At 56.6% G+C, this 20,310-nt stretch overlaps 1 protein-coding gene across 2 annotated transcripts in view; it reads left to right on the top strand.

Moving 5' to 3' along the window:
* Positions 1–1,598: 1,598 nt before the first annotated feature.
* Positions 1,599–20,310, top strand: part of PSD (pleckstrin and Sec7 domain containing) — a 37,065-nt gene continuing 18,353 nt past the window's right edge. The window contains exons 1-6 of one of the 2 annotated variants that reach the window (XM_075025902.1): positions 1,599–2,381; positions 2,461–2,563; positions 3,100–3,568; positions 9,231–9,677; positions 19,278–19,472; positions 20,000–20,080. In XM_075025902.1, the coding sequence (XP_074882003.1) occupies positions 1,599–2,381; positions 2,461–2,563; positions 3,100–3,568; positions 9,231–9,677; positions 19,278–19,472; positions 20,000–20,080 (2,078 nt within the window). Of the gene's footprint in view, positions 2,382–2,460; positions 2,564–3,099; positions 3,569–9,230; positions 9,678–13,346; positions 13,372–19,277; positions 19,473–19,999; positions 20,081–20,310 lie in introns of those variants that run through there. The other variant, XM_075025904.1, reaches the window with a different exon arrangement.

Genomic DNA, 20,310 nt, shown 5'->3' with positions numbered 1-20,310 from the left:
ACATGTATTGAGATAGGCTGTTTTTTGTAGATTTGTTATGTTACAGCGAATGCCAGCTATTCCTAGTGATAACTTTTTTTCCTTGGCATGTGTGTCAATCTGCGTTGAGATAAAAAGTGGAATTTCATTTGAAATATAAAAACCCCACATCTTTTTTATTTATCAGTTAATTTCAGCAGCCTTGAATGTGAACACAACCATAACAGGAGAAAAAAGACTGTAAAAACAGTAACTGATATATGAAAGAGCAGAGTATATTTTTGCGGTGAGTGAATTCCAGATTGCTGCTGCTCAGGAGGAGCCAGATTTTTTAGCAGTGTGATAGTGCAGATAGATGGGTGCCTGCCCCACGGGGGTGATTTGGGCTATTTTATTAAGAGTTATGTCTCTGCATCTCTGGAGCCTAAACACCATTGAGAATCCAGCCCCACATCCTTCAGGAATTTAATCCTGTCTGGTTTGTACTCGGGGCAGAAACCATGCCTTCCTATGTTTGCAATGGACATTGGGTTTCTCACTTTCAAATGATGAGTTCTAAGTGAGGGACTTAGTATCTTGGCATCTGTCCGAAAGCGAAAGCAGCCAAAGCAGAGTCTCTCCTCTGCACGCCAGGAATTCAGAGAAACTCAGGGAAGGATGAGTACAAGTTGTAGCTCCACTGGAAGAAAGAAAAATGTCAGCAGCCCTGCTAGTGGCTCTGATGGGGGCTCCAGGTCCTGCCTTCCCCTGCAACTGCCTGCCCGCTGCTGTGGGGTGGCTGGTCTCACCTCTGGATACACAGTCTCTGGGCAGAGGCAGACAGGCAGGCGAGCTGTGTGCAGGGCGGTCGTGCTCCATTCCCCCAGGGCGGGACTGTCATAACCACTGCTTTTTGGATGTGTGGGTGTTGACAGCCCTGTCTGTGCCACCAATAGTGGCTGCGGCATGTGCTGGTGTGACACACTTTAAACCCAGGCTGACCTCCAAAGAGAGAGGCTCCTTGCCCGTGCTGCTCCTGTTAAACTCCTTGAGTAAGTGTAATTGGAGGACGTCTCAGTGATCCAGTGAATCATTTTCTTTCCCCCTTATTGAAGTGATTTTAGTAGGCTGTGGGTAGTAAATACATTCAACCTGAAGCAGGATGAATGAAACCCATTTTAAAGCGCATAGTGCGCTCTCTCGCCATGTCTGGGGTGCTGGTCTGTGGGCGAAGTGCTTGAGCATCCTGGCACCCTGGGAAGAAAGCAAACACTCCGGGTGTCTGGGGACCGAGCAAAGGGCTGCCACAGCTGCCAGCATCCCTGCGGTGTGATGCCCACAAAGAACCTTGCCTGCTTCTTGCAGCAGGAGGAGGTTTGAAGAGGGCTATCTCACCTGGAGCATCTCTTTCTTCTGCTGTGAGGACAGAGCACCTTTTCCGTTCCTCCCCGCGGTCCTGGACTTGTTCATGTGTCCTCCCTCCCCTAACCAGCTCTCCTCGCCCTTGTTTCAGGGCTGCCTGAGGATGTGTCGCCCCTCAACCCGGCCATCATCTTGGGGGTGCTGGGAACCCGCCTCACCATCCCTGTGCCACCCTGCTGGGCTCCGGACCTGACGCCTCCCTGCCCTCCTCCGGCAGGATGGCCCAGGCAGGGGGACCCATCCGCTTCCACCCCGAGGAGGGCTGTGCTGCCTCACCCCCACCATGTACCCGCGGGGTGGACCGGAGGCCCTGGCTGGCAGGGGGGAGCCCAGAAGCCGGGAGGCACAGCCCCCCGCGCTGCCTCACCCCCAACCTCAATGCTGGCCGCCTCCACCTCCTGCGCAAGGGCCTGGCCCCCGATGCCCACCGTTGCCCCCTTGGCCTCTACAACAGCACCGGCTCCTTGGCCCGCAAGACGGTGGAGGTGGCTCCCTTTGGCAACGGGAGCTGCCCAGGCATGGGGCGCCTGACGGCCCCCAGCACCCCACGGCGGGGTCGGCCCAGCCCTGTGCTCTCCTCCCTGGGCAGCCGCAGCCCACTGGTGGCAGCGGCCCCAGAGGGACACAGCTCTGTTGTCACCTTCCGCTTCATCGAGAAGGCCAGTGTGCGGACCCTGGGCGGCCTGCCAACCCCCCAACCCTGCTGGGAGAATGGCCCCCGCAGCCTCAGCCGCAGCCTGGAGCTTGGTGGGGATGCGGGGTCCCCCCAGACCCAGCCCCTGCCCCTGCCCCAGGAGCAGCTCCTGCGCACACTGAAGCTGGAGGCCTCCCTGTCCGACCCGCTCCTGGCCGGTGGCAGGACCCCAGGAGGGACACATCCCTGCAGGAAGGAGCCCTGTGCCCTTGATGCCGACTGCCTCTGCCACTCCCTCATCAATGGGCTGCCAGAGGACTTCCCTGCCTTCGCCAGGAGCCCCCTGAAGCCAGAACCCCGACCCCAGGTAGGTGCCGGGGTGTCCCGCACCAGGCATGGGCTCTGCCCCAGAGTCCGTTGCCCACTTACCACTCTCCCCTCTGCAGGGCAGTGCCTGGCCGTACCCCCGGCAGAGCTCAGCCCATGCCCAGCGCATTGCCAGGGCCAAGTGGGAATTCTTCTATGGCTCCTCGGACACCCCAAAGACAGGTAAGAAGTTGCAGGGGGATGCCCTCAGCTGGACCAACCTCTGCAAGTCTGAATCGCTGCTGGGACTCCCCCTGGGGGGCTGCCCATCCCTTGGGACTTGGTGCCCACTGGACAGCTGAGATCCTTCCCCCAAGATTGACCAGTTTATGTCCACCTGGGGCCAGATGCTGCACGCATGAACCTCCCCACAGAGTCCCCTGTGGCTGTGCAAAGCCTTGTGCCAAGTGGGTCACATAGAGCCCTGACCCCTGGCAGCCCCCAGCTGCCTCTGCAGAAGGGCTTTGGTGTTCGGATGGGGGCTCAGGGATGGCTGCGGGTGCACTAGCACTGACAGCACCCTGTCTCTGCCTCTCTCACGCTTTTTCCTTCTGGCTCCCCCTCTCCGTTCCCCTGTGCCCGTCACATGTGTGACCCCACTCTTGGGGGGTGTGGGGGGTGGGGTGGGGGTGGGGGGGGGTGTGATGCTGCAGGAGTGGCTCCCCAGCGCTCCCCGCCGCAGCTCCCCGTGGCTCTGAGTGCTCGGGCCTCCCTTGCAGGCTCCTCTGCCCCTGACTCCACTCCCCTGGCCAAGCCCCCCCAGAAGCCTGTCCGCCTGCTGCCCACGGAACCACCAGGGTCAGTGCCCGAGCACAGCCTGAGCCACGTGGAGGTGGAGATAGAGATGTCTCCTCCGGGCAGCCAGAAGCCTGGCTCCTGCGAGACCGGGATCATAAGGAGGACAGTGAAGTACTCTGAGACTGACCTAGACACCGTGCCGCTGAGGTGCTATCGCGAAACCAACATCGACGACATACTGGCTGAGAAGGAGGAGGTGGATTCAGCAATTGAGAGCCAGAAGGACAGTGAGAGCAATCCAAGTTTCGGAGGCACACCGGGCAGGAGGAACAGCACACCAGAGGAGGCCCCCGCCCTGGGCACCAGCTTCCCGAAGGACGAGCTGCGGGATGGGGACATGGATGACGACAATGAGGTGTTTGAGGCAACGAGGAAGGAGAACAGGGAAAGGTGAGGCTCTGTGCATGGGGACAAAAAGCTCCTTTCGCCCTTCTTATTGTCCCCTGCATGGCAAAACAGGCTCTGCCAAAAGAGTGTCTGAGCCAAAAATCCCAGTGGCTCCCTGTGTGCTGTGAGTGGGGGTCAGACGGGGTCCTGGATCACCCTGCTGGGATTGGGACTGGGTCTGAGACTGGGAGGGGGCCCTCATGGCCCTATGGAAAGAGGAGGGCAGCACAGGTGATGCAGCCTTGCGCGCTGCACTGTGGGCCTCACTCCCCCGGGGTGAGCCCTGCAGCTCAGGTCGCTCGGCTGAGCCGAGGCCTCCCGGCGCAAGTCCCGCCGGGTTAATTACATCCTGCCCCGGTGCTGTCCGGTGTTGGGGTGATGGTGTCAGGGTACCTGAGCCCAGACAGTGCCCTGGAGCTGCTGTGTGCTGGCAGGCGCTGCCGGGCTGCCCTCCCCTCTGCAGACGGCTCTGCTTTGGCGCTGGGAGCGGTCCCTTTTGCTTGGCCTCAGTAGGTATTTGCCATGTTTGGGAAAGAGTGGGGGATGTGTTGGGCTGGAAAAAGCCTTTTGTTGCCTTTTGTGTCGTTTTTCACTTGTGTGGCAAAACACCCCGTGCTGGGAGGCTGATGGAGTGGGTGGCAGCATGGTTATCGTTCAGTTAAAGCTAAAGGCCATCTGAGCTGCCATCTGCCCTGTGTCAGGCACTGGCAACCAGGACCTATGGGAGATGGCATTTTGGCCTGGTGGCACAAGCCTCTGCCCATGGAGCGTCCTCTGGAGTGGTGGTTTGACCATGAGAAGTGACAGGCGTCATCTGCCTACCCCAGGAGGCGTCAGGAGGGGAAGGAGCTCCAGAGCACTGTGTGGGACAGCTGCCTGGAGAGGAAAGGCCCTGGCAGGGAGCGGGAGATGCCTGTGCAGGCAGCAGCAGCCAAGGGCAACTCCTGATGTGTATTGGCAAAGAGTCTTGGGTGAGATGAGGGGGCTCAGAACCATCAGCAAGTGCTCCACAGGAGTGGGGAGAGGTCTTGCCTGGGAATCGCAAAACCAGGGCGATGCCTGGGATGCTGCATTGCAGCATGCACTCACCTAGCTGTGCAAAAGGCAGGCAGGGAGTATTTAAGTGGAAGAAAAGGAAAAGGGAGGTTTGATGTTGGCAGTGGGAAAAGGTAATGAAGATATAACCCCCAGTGGTGCCCCTGCACTGGGAAGGAAAAGCACAAAGGTGCTGGGCTGATGAGGAGGGAAGTTGTGCATCTCAAGGGGAGCTGTTGCATCTCTAATGGAGGGGATGGATACATCTCTCCCTGCCACCCACTCTGTCCTCAAAAACTTTGGGTTCTAGAGAAAAGTTGAAAATAAGTCATTTTTTATATATTTTTTTCCAAATGAATAGTGATGGAAGATTTGAGTAAGATATAAAATTATTATCACTGCAAGCAAGTTCTTCAAGTTACTGTAACAATTATCTTGCACAATGATATTTTATTTCCAAATATGTACTAGGCCACTACAAGTCTGAGCTGTAAGCCTAGACCTGCTTTTTGCCCTCTGAGACACCTTACTGTAGCTCCCCAGACAGCTCCGAAAGCTTGGATGTATCCTTAAATGCATTGCTGTCCCTAAAGTCAGTGCTCCCAGTATAATTACCAATGTGTATATAGGGGCATCATGTTCATTTTATGTGGCTTCTTTGTGGGCCAGTGGGTTTTTTTGCTTTGCGGGCCCCTGAATATTCCGCAGGTAGGTGCAGACCCTGCAGGCAGCATCTTGAAAATCACAAAGCTCAAACCGTGAGCTTGCTTAGTCCCTGCATTACGGCCCTGGTTTTTGCTTACGCACTGTTTCTGTGCTCTGCGGCTGCAGTCCTCCTCCCTGTTTACCAGTCACTAGTATTGATGTTTTCTACTTCAAGCTTTCTGCTTTGCCTGCTCACAGGAGGGTGATGCTGGGGTGATTAAGAAGCCCCCTGGGCTCCCTAAAGCCAGCACCATTCTGCTGCTGCAGGAGCTGCTGTACCCCAGGCCTGTCCTGGTAGCTGGGAAGGACCAGCCCTACAAAATTACTGAAGCACCTTTGGATGCTGATTTGCAGCATTTAGATATGTAAATCCCTTTGAAAATCTAGCCTTAAGGATTTAGCACCCTCTGCGAGGGAGATTTTGGCTTGGTACTATCTTGTTGTCCTTCATATTCTGGCCAAAGGGCATCTTCTTTGGTGATTTACCATCCCAAAATAAGAGCGTGCTAACAGCTAAAAAAATGCAACACCAAATCAAATGAGACATGGAAAGCGACAGAAGAAATGGTGTCTTCTTCCAGCAAATCCACTCCCTGAATATATTTAGAGTCAGATCTACTGATTGTAATGACTAGTCTAAGCATTTACTGTCTTTATTCCCGTTAGTCCTGGAGAGCCGAGACCTGTCAGTGAGAGCAGGCTCAATTCCCTTCCTCCTCGAGCATCAACAGGCGTGCTGGCTAAGCTGGAGGCAGGGCCCAGCTTGGCCTGCAGCATGGGTGCCTTGGGCTGATAAGAGAGAAGAGGCTTTGCTGGGGGTTGCCCCACTCCCCCAGAGCATGGAGGGCTGGCGGGAGGCAGAGACGCCTTTTCTCCCTGCAAGCACAGCAGTCTTGCCTGGAAAAGCCCTTGGATCTGCTACCTGGGGACCCTTTCCAGAGGCTTTGTACTCACTGCTTGGTGGTGAGAAAATAGCTGCAGGGCAAACCTTGTTGGGGATTAAAAAAATGGTTATGGCCCTGATTTCATCAAACGCTTAAGCATGTGCTTAACCTGCCACGAGCTTCTGATGTGTTGTGCTGAGGCTGAGCCTCTGTCCCAGAGCCCAACGTGGCCACAGAGCCGCAGCTTGGGGTGATGCTCCTGTATCCCACAGGCTCGGGCTGGAGAGGGGATTCTCAGGGTGACGCCGGCAGGCACCTGCCAATGAGCTGGGGAAGGCGCCTGCAGCTCATGGGGGAGGACTGGCAAGAGCGTGGCCCCGGCGTGATGGCGTGGATGTGACAGGGGAGTGTGGGCAGCTGGGAGGGGAGACTGCAGTGCCTGTGGTCAGTACCTGTGGCTGAGCATGGGTTGGAGTTAGGACACTGAGCCCTAAGAGCAGGCAGCTGCCAGGCTGGAGGAGATGTGTGAAGGGACCTGGAGGGAGTGCAAGGAGCTGCTGGGGCTAGTCTGTACAAGAGCTTTGTTCAGAGAGGAGTAAAGTGAGGGGCTGCTGGGTGGTGCTGTATGGCCTCACCTTCTTCGGGCTGAGCTGGGACCCGTGCACAATGCCTGCCATGTCCGTGCAGGCAGGAGGAGTGAGGCATGGCTGGGCCAGTCAGGAGTATGAAGGGTCACAGGAACATTGGGCAGAGAGAGAAAATTGTTGAGGGCCTAAGGAGAGAGATTTTCCCCTCTTCTCCCCCCTGTCGGGGACAGCACAGCTCTGCAGCACCAAGCAGGGACAATGGGGTAGGCCCCTTCCCCTCCATCAGCCATCAGATGCAGCTGCTGAAGCCCAGTTGCCCAGACCCCCACGGTCCCCGTGGGCAGACCTTCGCCTGAAGTGCTGCTGGCTTTGCCACTAACATGCAATGCAACGTGGCCGTCGGCTCCCAGGATCCTCTTCTCCTCCATACCCACCTCTCTCAAGGAAGGCTCACTGCCTCTCCCACCCCAGCTCAAGGCTGGAAACCTGTTTGCTTCCCCATTGCCTGTCACCCTTCTGTCACCCTTGGACAGATGTTCGATTACAGGCTCTGTGTCTCCTCCCTCCTCTGCTTTTCCCAGCTGCGTTTTTCTGGCTTGGTGACAGTGCAGTGACCCTTCCTGGGGGGCTGGAGCAGGCACGGGGGGCTGGGCAGCACAGCGGCGGCTGATGAAGCATCTAGGTCCAAGCAGGAGTGGTGTCTGCAAGCAGCATTGTGCCCATGCTGCTGCAACTGGATCCTTCTGGAGCTGAACAGCTTTGCGCTTGATATTTTGGGGTGGAGAGATTACATCCAGAGCTTGGATAGTGTGGACAAAACCAGCTGTGTTTTCTTCTGTGGCTTGGTGGCAATATACTTGGTCACAAGAATGAGGCCAGCTCCCTCTCCTGGGAACAAGGGCCCTTCCGTCTGGTGGCGTTGTCCTCCCCAGCACAACCCGTCACCCTCCTTATGGATTCGAGGTGCAAAACAAAGTCAGCGGCATTAGCTCAGTTTAGTAGCACACAACTGGGTGGTGAGGACAGTGAATGCATGTTAACATCTGTAAAGCTCATCTGCAAGATATTAAAGAGGTCTGTTCTGCCTTGCCCTCACCAGAAAGCCACCCCAGAGGTGGCTGCTCCTTGGGCTCCTATGGGAATGGTAGGAGCATCAAGCGGTGCGGCACAGCCAGGGAAACACTGGTGGGCGAGAGCAGCCTCCACCCTGCCTTGCTCACCTGCATCTGGCTTTGCTGCGCTCCCCTTGAAGCCAGCCGGCACTCTGGGGGAGTCAAGCTGCCAGCACTTGGCCTGCTAAAGTAATCAGAGTGAGATTTTTGAGTGGTATGTGAAGGCTAATGAATGAAAATAATTTGGTGGTTGTAACAGCAATGCATCTTCTGAGCCCTTTGTACGAAGCTGTTTGTTCATAACAAATGTTATGACAAGCTGGAGCAGTTCCTTTCCTTTAATCAGAGGTGCTTTTCTGCTGCTTTAATAAAATGATAGCGGCTTATGAGTAAAGTAGGCTTTTAGGGCTGTGTTCATGTTTGTACAGCTGAAGCATTGATGTTCCCTGGGTTGGAAGTGTGCCTGTTGTCACGTGCTCAGGCGGATGGGCAGGCTGCACTTCACCTCATTTACAGGACAAAACACTCAGGGCTTCAGGGTTTAGAAACTCCTGTGTTGGACTGGACCCAGACCTGCATCAGAGACAGGCTGGGCCTTCCTATGGGGCTGATCCCTGACAAGATGATGAGCCAGGACCAAACCTGGCCTCTAGGACATGAGCCAGCTCAGGTCCCTGAGTCCCGAGCTGGGTGTGAGGCTCCTTCTGTACTGCCTGGGGAAACCTGGGGCTCAGCACTGCCTTATGCTTGGTCCCAAATGTCTCCTGGGACTCAGCATTGCCTTGTGCCGGGTCCCAGACATCTCCTGGGACCAGCCAGCAGACCTTGCAGGTGGGTATTGGTCATGCTCTGAGTGTGGTGCTCAGCAACCATGGTGCTGCATTCATGGAGGAAGGTGTTGTGCTGTCCTGAGCAGCTTCAGGAGGAGCCTTCTGGGTGCCAGGAGCTCTAAGGGCTCATGGAAAATTCAGCCACTTCCAGATTTGGTTGGAAATGGAGCTGAACCACATCCTGCTTCTGGTGCTTGAGCCCTTTATTGGATCTAAACTCAAGTCGAGTGACTGGGAGCAGTAGCCATCTCATAAGCTTCTTATGAGGATGAGCCACTAAAGGAACAAAAGTCTGTGGTGCATTAAAGGAGAAGCATATGTCTGGAGTGAGGCCAGCCCAGTCCCTCTTCCCATGATGTCCTGGGGAGGCAAGGTGTTTCCTTGGAGGTCTACAGATGTTCAGAGGAGATTTCTTCCCTCCCCAGTTTCCTTCTGAAGCAGCGCATGGGCTTTTGTTTCATGGCTTTGATCCCTTGCTCCTCAGTGACCAGTTCTTCTCTCTTTCCCTCTAGGATCATGGACCGAGACATGCCGGGTATGCTCAAGTCTCCAGTGCCCTTTCTCCTAGGGCACAGCCTCTCCAAGGATGGCATGGACTCTTTTAGCAAGCATTTTGAGAGCATCATGGAGTCCCATCGAGCCAAAGGCACATCTTACACCAGCCTGGACTCCATTGACATCCTCTCCTCCCCAGCCCGCACTCATGGGACTGTTTTCACTTTTGACCTCCCAACCCTCACCCCAGAAATACAGGGACAGATCCAAGACAGCGCCAAGCTGATTGAGGAGAACTTTGCTCCTCTGGCTCACTTGGAGCCAGACTCTGGGACCAGTTCGGCCACAGATGCCCCCTGGACCGAGAGGGAGGAGGAGCGGGGGAGACGAAGGAAGGGTGCTCGGCACAGCCCTTGCCACTCAGAGGACAGCTTTGGTACTCCCTTGGCCTCCTCCAACGTGAGGTGAGTGACCAAAGTTGCTTGGGCCACCAAAGCTCAGTGTGGAGTCTAATCCTGTGTGGCGTGTTTTGCAGCCAGAGCCTAACCTCTGTTTCTGGGGAAGAGGGGAAGGGTCAGGACTGGGTGTGCTGGATTTTCTGTGAAGTGACCGATGAGGCCAGTGATCACCATGGTGTTGTGGTGGGCATGTAGTGGGAGCGCATCTCCTTTTTCATCTTTGCCAGCTTTGTTGGTGCTGGAGGGCTGTGAGGTTTCCTCCAGCCTAGCAAGCAGGGAGTCCCAGGACTTCAATCCCATGGTGGATCCTGTTACAGAGCAGTCCAGCATCCATGGTGGCTGTGGACAGAGGCCAGTCAGAAGTTGAGTACCAGTAGAAATATGAGTACCCTCCCTCCTGGAGGCCAAGACTTCCTAATACTGCTGCATCCCTTACCATCCAAGTAGCAGCCTCCTGTTTCTCGTCGGGAAGAGTCCCATGGTCTTGTACCTATTGTCCTGGCCTCCTGAACCTCCTCAGCCTTGTGTATGTTGGGAGATGGAGGGCAGAGATGAGCACAGCCCACCAGAGGCTTCCTGTACATTGCTTCGTGCCTGCCTGCCTGTGGGCTCAGGATGGCTGCCCCATGCCTGGGGCATCTCTGGTGGAGAGGGCTGGGGGAGCTCAGCCCCACCACTTCTAACCTGTCCCTATGTGAGACCATGTCCAGGCTGAAACACTACCTTCCTGCACTCCTCCCCTTTCCAGAAAGATCTTGGGCTGAGGCACTTGTGACGTGGCAGGTGGGCAGGCCGCGTCTTTTCCCTTTTCCAGGGTACATTCATCTGGAGTGTGGTCAGGTCTGGTCTGGATGTCAGGTTGGTCTAGTGGTTCAGCAGCAGAGCTGGCGGCTCTTGGAGAACTTGGTATCTCAGTCATGCCAGCACTGACCTTCCTGTTTGCATTGCCTCCCTGCAAGCTCTCTCTGCCCTTCTGTGCAATGCCAGAGCTTTCTGAATCGCTCATCCACTTTCTAGGCTTTGGTCTTTTCCACACCAAAATTTTTTGGGTTTGGTCTTTTCCACACCAAAATTTTTTGGGTTTGGTCTTTTCCAGACCAAACCTATGTCACTTCTGGTCACAACCTATGCCACCCTTGTAGGCTCCGCTTGGGATGGCCAGGTGGGGATCTGAGCTCTGTGTCTTTGGTGTCTGCAGTCAAGAGAGGAGAGTGGAGTATCACATCTGCTCTGTGGTCCCTGGATCACTCCAAGGGCATTTTGGGGCAGAGAGATGCCAGGTTAGGCCTTCCCTTTCTTTGGGACACTGAAGCCAGGGACATGGCTCTGTGCCACCATGGCACAGAGGCCACAGAGGCCAGGCAAGGTTTGTGCAGTAAAACTGATGATGTCTGAAAGGCACAAGGCAGCAAAGGGTGGCAGTATCCAGCCATGATCAGTGCTCTCTGCAGGAAGAATTGGCTTCCTATTCCTCTGCGAAGGCAAGGGACTGAAACAGAGCACCCTGGAGAAAGCGAGAGGACAGTGTCTGACTTATCGTCCACAGGGTGCCATTGTACCACAGCAACACCACCACAGGGGCACAGGGAGGTCTGAGGGTGCAGCTGGCAGCAGCAATGAGGTGGCTTAATAGAGGTTTTTCCTCACCAGTTTATAGTCAGTGGAGCGCAGAGCGTGCCGGCAGTGCCGAGGATGCTGCAGCACTGCACTCCCCTCCTAGTTCAGGTTTCAGAGCAGCACTGGGCTGTGGCACAGGCCATAGAGGAGTGTTGAGTCCCTCCCCAAACTGCCCTGGATCTTTGCTGAGCCCACCTTTGCTGAGCCTCTTGTCTTCTCCTCTTCCAGCCCTCACAAGCAGGAGTACCTCTGCTTTTGTGGTAGGGAACACAGGGGAAACCCAGCTGCAGTCCTCACTGCACTCCCTGGCCTGGGGACCCTGAGGCTTGGGCTTTCCACAGCACCATAAGCACCAGTCTTGCCTTCTGTTAACACGCATATGGACTCCCAAGCAACTATCTTTCCCCATTTAGAAACGATTCCCTTAATTATCTGTAGGTCCCTGCACAGCTCTTCTCTTAGTCCCATTCAGGCACTGTTTCTTGCCCATCTCCTGGGCTGCATCTGACGTTCAGAACCACCATGCTACCCCACAGCAGGTGAGCAGGTGCCCTGGCTCCAGCAGTGACCTGAAGTGGAGGCTGCAGGAAAGATGGTGAGAAAAGAGGCATGGGGGAGCAGGGCCCTGCTGCAGGCTCCCGGCAGGCAGCAGCCGGGCTCTCTGCTCCCTGGCATGGAGCAAGCTTCCCCTCACTGCCCCCGTGGGCAATGTCAGACAGGGAGGCAGGTGTGGTTGAGATCTGCTGTCTTGTGCAGTGGAGAGGAGTGGAGATTGGGACTGGGAGCAGGAACTAGACTGGGAAGCAGGGAAAGCATGGGGTACCAGGGGCTGAGACAGCCCATCATCTGCAGGGTCAGTCTTCAGGAGGCAGGGCTTTCTGGCAAGGGAGAGGGGCAAGAAGTTTCCTCTTTCCCCATGACTGGTGCTACCAACTTTCTAGACTCTGAGTGGACCATGAAGCTGAAGACCATGAAGCTTCTAGACCATAAAGCTGAAGCTTCCCAAGTAGTTTGAGGAAGAAGTAGCTGAGCTGATTCCACAAAGTCTCCCATGAGCTGGAACCAGTGTCTCCTGGTACCTGGCAGGGCTGATCTGCTTGAGCAGAGAGTATACTTGTGATGCTCCCACTAAGGGGTATTTAATGGAAATTGCTGGGGAAAGGAGCTAAGGAACCTCTGCAGCCATCGTAGTACAACATCACCTGTGCCAGTGGGGCCAGAGAGGGGCATTCACCACTGCCCACGGTCACAAGCAATCCAGACAGACTGCCACCAGCTCAGATGGACTGGGGACCCCGGGCAGTGGGGGTTCTGTGGTGGAGGCTGTGCTTTACACTGGCTGTCAGTCTCAAGATTGGCAGAGGTGACCTCAGGCTGCAGGGCTTTGGCGTGAGGGGTGACTGGTAACAAACACCAGCAGGTCTAGGCCTGTGTGTGCTGCCCTGCAGCCATCCCCCTTGTGCCCCCAAAACCTTTGGTGTTTATTGTTGCAATGGTCGGGGTCAGGGTCTGGGCTGGGCATGGTCCTGCAGCCTGTGACTTTCCATCTCTGTCAGTGGCAGGGATGGCCAAGCCAGTGATGTCACCTGCGTTGCTGGGGAGATGTGGTGTGCCCCACGGCCGGTGGCCTTGGTTCATGCAGCCTTGCAGGTCACACCAAGGCTCTGGTGTCCCTCGGCATGCGATAGTCTGAGACTTTTATCTTGACATTGTACATGGGGAGTGTGCCTAAGTGCAGACCCAGCAAGGCCTCTCCGGGTGGGCGCTGGGATGCCTGAGCCTTCTCTGGTGGCCTTGGTTGAAAGGGAGGGAGCAGTGGCTGAACAGCAAGGGTCCAAGTGTGGGACCCTCTCCCTGCGTCTCCACAGCGGGACACCCCACAGTGGCAGCCCCAGTGTGGGGCAGAGGCTTGGTGAGTAGGTTATCGCCCCATCTGGGTGGGGAGTGAAGGTGTGCAGGTCGCCCGCTCTTGCTGGGCAGAGGGCTGCAGTCAAAGCAGTCCGTCCCCGCGGCTGTGATGGTGACCCGCAGAGCGTGTGTGTGGGCAGAGCCTTCCAGGGCTGGGGGTGTCCCTCTGGGGCTGGTGGGCCTGGCTGGGGGCAGACGTGGTGCTGGCGAGATGGCGAGGTGGGAGCCGGGGCAGCCCTGGGGACTGCAGGGAGGTCGGCTCCTGCGGTGGCAGCCAGACTTTGGCAACTGCGGGTCCAAATCGCTGGGCTTTGCCACGCTGTCGGGTGCGAGCGGGCACCCGGAACGCCACTCCACTTGCCGCAGTCCCATACACCGGCAGCCCGGGGCTGCCGGCCCCGCAGGCAGGCGCTGCGGGTTGCGGGGCGTCAGCCCCAGGGAGATGTAAATGGGCAAATTGCACCTCCCTGGGGGTGCAAGCCCCCTGAAATCTAGCCGCCCAATTCCCCTTGACCGTCCCACTCCTCCGGAGCCAGCATCGGCCCCGGGCACAGCCGTGCCTGTCCCTGAGGAGTGCCCGCGGAGGGAGGGGACATCACTCGCCCCCCTCGCAAGGGGCGAGCGAGGCAGGCTCTGCCGGGACCCGAACCGGCAGGATCGCCCGAGGTGGGGCAGAAAGAAGGGCAGGCAGGAAAAGCAGCAGCAGCAAAGGCCGGGGGAGTGGGGGGCGGGGGGCTGCAAACCGCCTGGTGAAAAGGGCCAGATACCACGGTGAGGGGCAGCACGCACGGAGCCTCGCTAGAGGGAGAGCTCAGCCCTGGAGCTGCGGCTGCGTGGGAGGACCGGGGAGCCCGTAGGGCTGGCAGCCGCCCCAGGAGGGGGATGCGCCGGGAGTGGAACCTTCTTCCCTGCCAGATCGCGGCTGCTAGCGTGTGCTGGAGCGCCGGGGCCCTGCCAATAAGCTCCGCTGTGTTTCTTTATAAGGTCCCTTTTGTTACTGCAGCAGTCGGTGAGCCGGTGCCCCTCCCTCTCCCGAGGCCAGCGCAGGTCTCTCAGCTGGCCTGAGCTCCCAGTTGGCACTGGGCAAACTGGTGAGATGATGCCCTGAGGGCTGTGCCCAGTTTTGGGCCCCGCAGGGTGGATTTGGGGTGTGACGTGGGAGGTTGGGGGTGAGGGATGAGCAGAGGAAGGAGAGGAGAGCAAGGAGGAAAGGATGGGGTGGGAGCACAGGAGGGGGACAAGGCTAGGGCGCAGGATGAAGACGTCATGCCACAAGCATTGGCACAGCAAGAAATAGGACACAAGCTGGGGGGGGAATTTTTCCCCAAGTATTTCCATGTTGAGCTACGAAGGGCAGCAGGAGCTGGGGCACAGGACACAGCAGCCCTCCATGGCATGGAGGATGGGGGCAGCAGGCAGGGTCCCCGGGCTGGCAGAGCTGCCCACCAAGGCACAGGCAACGGCACATCCTTGTGGGATGCAGCCCCTTGTGTCAGGTGTTAATTCCAGCCCCCAGGTCTGACCCAGAGCGCCTAGGCTGGGCTTTGCCCAAGGGTCCAAGAGATCGAGGTTTCCCTGTGCTGACCCCATGGCATCTGTGTCTCTGAAGGACCAGACAACCCTCCATCCAGCAGGTGAGTAACTGGATTTTAAGGCTCTCAGCTGGCTCCAGAAATTGTTTGGTGGGATTGCAGAGTTGGCCCCTGCCCTCTGCAGGAGCGATTGTGCCCCCCACAAGAGGGGATGGGGAGATGGGCTGATGGAGGACAGGCAGGCATCTCTGGAGAGGACTGGTGCTGCAGGGGAGGCTCTGGAAGTCTGCAGATAAACGAGACTGAGGAGGGGCACAGCTGCCCAAAGTTCAGTTCTACCTGGATCTGGTAGCAGTAACGCTGGCGGATGCCGCTGTGGCTGGGTGATTTGAGGACCAGGTTGGACTCCAGAGCTGCCAGAAAGTAGGACCATCCCTGCCTGTGGTTGGAGGCTGGCCTGGCTGACCTTCAAGTGTCCTCCCAGCCCTAACTTCAATTCTGTGAGGAATGAACCAGCCCAGATCTTGGCTGTCGTAAATCAAAGTCACTCCACTGAGACCGATGGAGGGAACTGCGTTTATTTAGCTCAGCTAAAGATCCAGTCTGGTACATTCCTAGCAGCAATATTAGGCAGGCTGGGCTCGCTTGGCGGAGGCATTGGGCATCTAGCCATGCATGCGGGGCATCGGGAATCGAGGGCAGAGTGCTGCTCTGCTCTATGTGCGTGTCCCTCACAGACTCGGATCAGGCTCCCTGCCCTGTCCTGTCATGATGCAGGATGCAAACCAGTCTCCCATGGGGACCAAGTGGTGCTTGGATTATGGTTGGAGGTTTTGAGTTTCCTACAGCAGGCGTCTCACCTGGAAATGTGTCAGGCAGGCCCTGGACAACCCAGGAGCTCAGCTGAGCACCCCTAGCTGAAACTAATGACCACCCAGCCCAGCCTGTCCCCAGGGATGTCCCTCCTTCCCTGCTCCTGGGGAGCAGGGCGTTGGTGCAGTAAGGGTCCCACCATGCAGAGGCAGTGTGGGAAGGGTCCCTCCATGCAGATACATCCCTGCTGGCAGCCAGGAGCTGGAGGTCAGCCCTCTGGGACAGGCTTTGCTGACCTAGTACCTTATTGCTAACCCACATCCAGGAGAGAAGATTTGCTCCTGGTTCATGGAGAGGACATGGTGCAAAGTGAACCTGCTTTGTGGTGGCAAAGTAGAGAAGAGGGTGTCAGGGCTCCTGCAGTGACACACTGCACTGCAGCCAGGGAAGGTGCTGCGGTCTCTCCTGCTGGGCTCCAGGCAGTCAGCCAGAGGAGGAATATTGGGATGAGACAAGGATCCAGCTCAAGGAAAGGAGTGTTTAGCCCCTAGAAGGAACATTTGGGCTCTGGAGAAGCATCTGGCCCTGGAGAAGGAGCGTCTGTGGTGTGGTGGCCCCGAGTAGGGCCGTGGTCCTGCAGCAGCTCCCCAGGGCTGGGAGCACAACGCAGTCCTCATGCTGAGCTGGAGTGGGAGGTGGTTGGTGAAGACCCTCTGTCCCGGGGCAAGCCCTGAGCTGGATCACATGCCTTCCTTGCAGAGACCCCCAGGAGCGCCTCACTGCTGCTGACAGAGGTGCTGGGGACCTGGGCTCTCTGGCGAACACCTCTGAGGTGACATGGGGACCTGTGCTCCCAGCGACATTGGGGGCAGCAGTGGCTGTCTTAGGTGGGCAGCGGCGATGACTCATTTCAGGCATGCTGAGGCTACTTGCATAATACCAACTTTAATCTTTAGTCCTCAAGTGCGGACCAGCTCTCGGGTTGAAAATGTAACTAATGTAAAAAATATTATCTCAGTGTTTCTTCAAGCCAAACTGAAATGTCACTTTAGAAAGTTCACTAAAAAAAACTACCCTGAGACATTAGCTCATTGGCAAGAAAATTAGCATCACCTCAGTTGCCTCAGACATGGACACAGCTCTTTGCACTGTTCTCCATTTGCTTGAGGATTGGGCTTGCTTTTCTCTCTTTAAGATGCACATTCTCCAAGTTAGCTGGGGCTTTGAGTGGTGACAGATGGGTGCCACGAATGGGGCCCTCCCAGCCTATCCAGGCTGATGGTCCATATTTAACAGCATGAGAGTGACTTGAGTGTTGGAAGAAAACACATTTCATGGCATGGCTGGGTAGTGCCTCATCCTGAGAGCAAGGTTATGCTTTACTGGTGTAAAACCCCAACTCAGTATGGAGACTTGGTGAGGGAGGGGACAGCAGATCCCGCTCGTAGAGCTGCTTTGAGACCCAGGCTGTGATCCCTGCATGCCCATTGCAAGAAGCATGGCAAGAATTGCAGCCACAGGTTGGGAGCCTGCAGATGTTGAAGGACAAGAGAGGTTTTGTATATGGCCCCATGCCTGGATGCTCAGCGCTAGGTAGGAAAGCTGAGGACCACAGACTGGGAAGAGAGGTCACAGGAGGAGACTCAGAGCTCTAGGTTTGCCCCTGGAGGCTCCAGGAACTGGCCATGTGAGGGAGGACAACCTCTCAGGCAGGACAGGCAAGGTCCAGAAGGGTATTGGGAGTTTTTAGTGATGGTGGTTGAGAATGAAAAGGTCTTCAGGGGGTGACTCGGCAGCCCCTTGCTCTGGAGGTGCAGTTGGAGCATAGGGAGTGGTGGAGGGGTGTGTTTGAGTTTTGTAGCTCAGCTTGTGGCTGGAAAAGCAGCCTTGGAGCCACTGGGCTGGGAAGGGAACAGTGCCTGTACCCTGTGATAGCAGATAGAGTTTTAGCAAAAAATACAGTCACCACAACCCATGACCGGCAGGTGCCAGTTGCTGGGATGAATTCGTCTCCTCTGCTGCTGGGAGGCAAAGACCCTGTGAGCACTGTCCTTGGCTGAGGGCACAGTGGCTGGAGCTGCACAAGGAGCTGAGGCGAGGCTGAGGTGTGTGCCCAGCACTGGCCCAGCAGCACTCAGCCTGTCCTGCTGTCGGGCGCTCCCCAGGGCAGCTTTGGCCCTGCCAGACAGTGCAGGCACAACCGGGCACAGCTAGAGGGCAGCGGGCACCAGGGCCCATGCCAGCAGCACCTTTGGATGCGGCCACACTATTTGGGAGGAGGAGACATTTTAGGCAGGTGGGAGGGATTCCCATGGGATGGGGTGTGCTGGGGTGTACTGGTGATGCAGACAGTGGTGCTGGAAGCCTCCTGCCCAGTGCAGCTCCCCAGAGCAGGCAGACTCAGAGCTGGTGAGCTCCTAGTGACCTTGTGCCCCCTTTTGTGGCTGCTCCCACCAGGGTGGCATGGGGTGACGGACAGGCTCCCTGGGGAGGCCTGGTGCCAAACGGGCACGGATCTGCCCTGGGCCACCCATCCAAGTCTTATGACAATCACTGCCTGGCACTGCCAAGCTCAGTGATGGGGTGAGCCAGGTGCATCTCCCCAGGGACTTGCAGGGTGTCAGAGCCACTTTCACCAGGGAAATGTCTGGCCCACAGGTTTGAGCACAGAGCAGCTTCCCCCATTGCACACTGGCTGGGGATGCTGGGAGGGTGGGAGGAAGGCACCCGAGAGCCCCCCGAGGCATGGGACAGCCTATCAGTGCTGCGCAGGGCTCCCTTGGGATGGGCAGCGCTGAGCAGCAAGGAGGCCTGCCCTTCGTGGAAGAAGCGGAGCCTCAAGGAGATTGGCCTGGGTAATTGGCTCAGGAGAGCAGGCCTCTTCAAAGTCAATTAGAGACTTTTAAAAATAAATCAGACTGGAACATTGGGAGGGCTGCCAGAAAATTTGGGCGAGGTCAGAGTTGCTTAACGTTCGTTGTTGATTAGATTCAACCAGCTTTTTGGTTGGGATAACTTCTGTACCGCTGAGTCAGACTGCTTCAGGGGCTAAGCCAAGAGTGTCTCCTAATGTGGCCATTTAAGGCATGATGGGCTGAGAGCTGATGGGCAGCCTGAAGAAGACAGTACACCCCACTGTGAGCTGGGAGGCTGGGGGGGGTTCATTCGTCTTCACCCTCTCTGCCTCAATTTTCCCTTATGTGAAGTGCTTTGAAGTCAGTGGGTGGGAAAAAGTGAGTAAAGAAATTCTAGTCATTTTGTCTCGGGCAGAAACTACACTCGAGAGCAGCACAAGGAGTTTGTCCAGGTTAAAAAATTAGTGCAGATCTGTAGGACAGCATGTGATGTGCGTGTGTTTCTGCTCCAAGTCTCTGCTACAGCTGAGCTTGGCAAAGCCTGAGCCCACACATGCAGTTTCACAGGCTCAGGGTGGGGGACTTTGGAGCAGTAGTCCTGCCTCTCCACATCCAGTTTGGACATGGGTTTGGGTGCCTTGGTCCAGTCATCAGTCACTGGAGCTGTCCTGTCACCCCACCACTCCTCCAGCTGCATCCCCAAACCTTCCCTTAGCTCTCAGACCTGACTTCGGACTGTGTCTAACCAGTGTTGTTCATCCTGGGTCCCAGCAGTGAGTAGCTGGTCTCTGAAGCAGGGTGAGGAACCTGCATTTCCCAAGAAGCTGAACAAGGAGAGGATCTGTAGGCAGGCTAACATGGAGTGTCCCTTCCCATTGCAGTGACCACCCCCTGGGCCAGTTGGTTTCAGACTCGGACTCAGAGATGGACAGCGTGGAGCAGCTGGCCCTGGGTAGCACGGACACCCTCTCCAATGGGCACAAGGCTGACCTGGAGGCTGCCAAACGCCTGGCCAAGAGGCTCTACAATCTGGATGGCTTTAAAAAAGCAGATGTGGCCCGCCACTTGGGGAAGAAGTACGTGTGGGTATTCACAAGGAACGTTCTGTTCTGCAAGGGGCCCACCTGTATGTGCGGTACACCCTCAGCTGCTACCTTTGTGGGGCACTGGGCTGGCAGGGCATAGCTGGCAGGACCCCAAAGCCCGCTCCCTGTGACTGGTACATCTGTACCAGGTGTTCACTCTGAAGGTCTTAAAACCTAGGAGACATCCAGGTTTTGGTACCTTCCTACCATGACTGCATCTTGGATGCTTCAGTAAGGTGTTGGGGCAGGGGGATGGCTAGCTGACCTCTTGCAGGCCCTTCCAGCTCTAGCTTCTCCGGTTTCTCTTACGTGCCCAGTATTCCCATTGGATCTGTGCATGACTCCTCTGAGTTTCATGGGAGTGTGGGGTGTCTCTGTCCTTGGCATGCTTCCCACATCCCTGGGGAGCTCCAAGCCTCCTAGAATCCACCCCACCCCTCTGTGCCTTCGGCTGCCCCCATGGTCTGGTTGATCCCACTCTCGCCACCCCCCACCCCCCACACCCTTTTCTATTTCAGCAACGAGTTCAGCAGGATGGTGGCAGGGGAGTACCTGAAGTTCTTCGTGTTCACGGGGATGAGCCTGGACCAGGCTCTCAGGTCAGGGCTGAGTGCGTGTACATGTGTGCGTGTGTGGTGGCCACCCCAGTGGGGTCCCAGCAGACTGTGCCCTCTGCAGTCACACAGAGATCTGCAGGAGCAGGGAGACCCTGTGATTCCCACCTGGGGATCCTCTTACCTCTTAAATAGGGGAGGGTGTTTCCCAAAGTGGTCTCTCAGTCACACAGCCAAGAAAGTGGCCTTAACTCAATGGTCAGTGCAGTCAGGTG

This window comes from Buteo buteo, chromosome 4 (genome assembly GCF_964188355.1).
Source record: "Buteo buteo chromosome 4, bButBut1.hap1.1, whole genome shotgun sequence".
Lineage (NCBI taxonomy): Eukaryota > Metazoa > Chordata > Aves > Accipitriformes > Accipitridae > Buteo > Buteo buteo.
The sequence above is the reverse complement of the archived record's forward strand: the minus strand, read 5'-3'. Positions and strand labels throughout refer to the sequence as shown.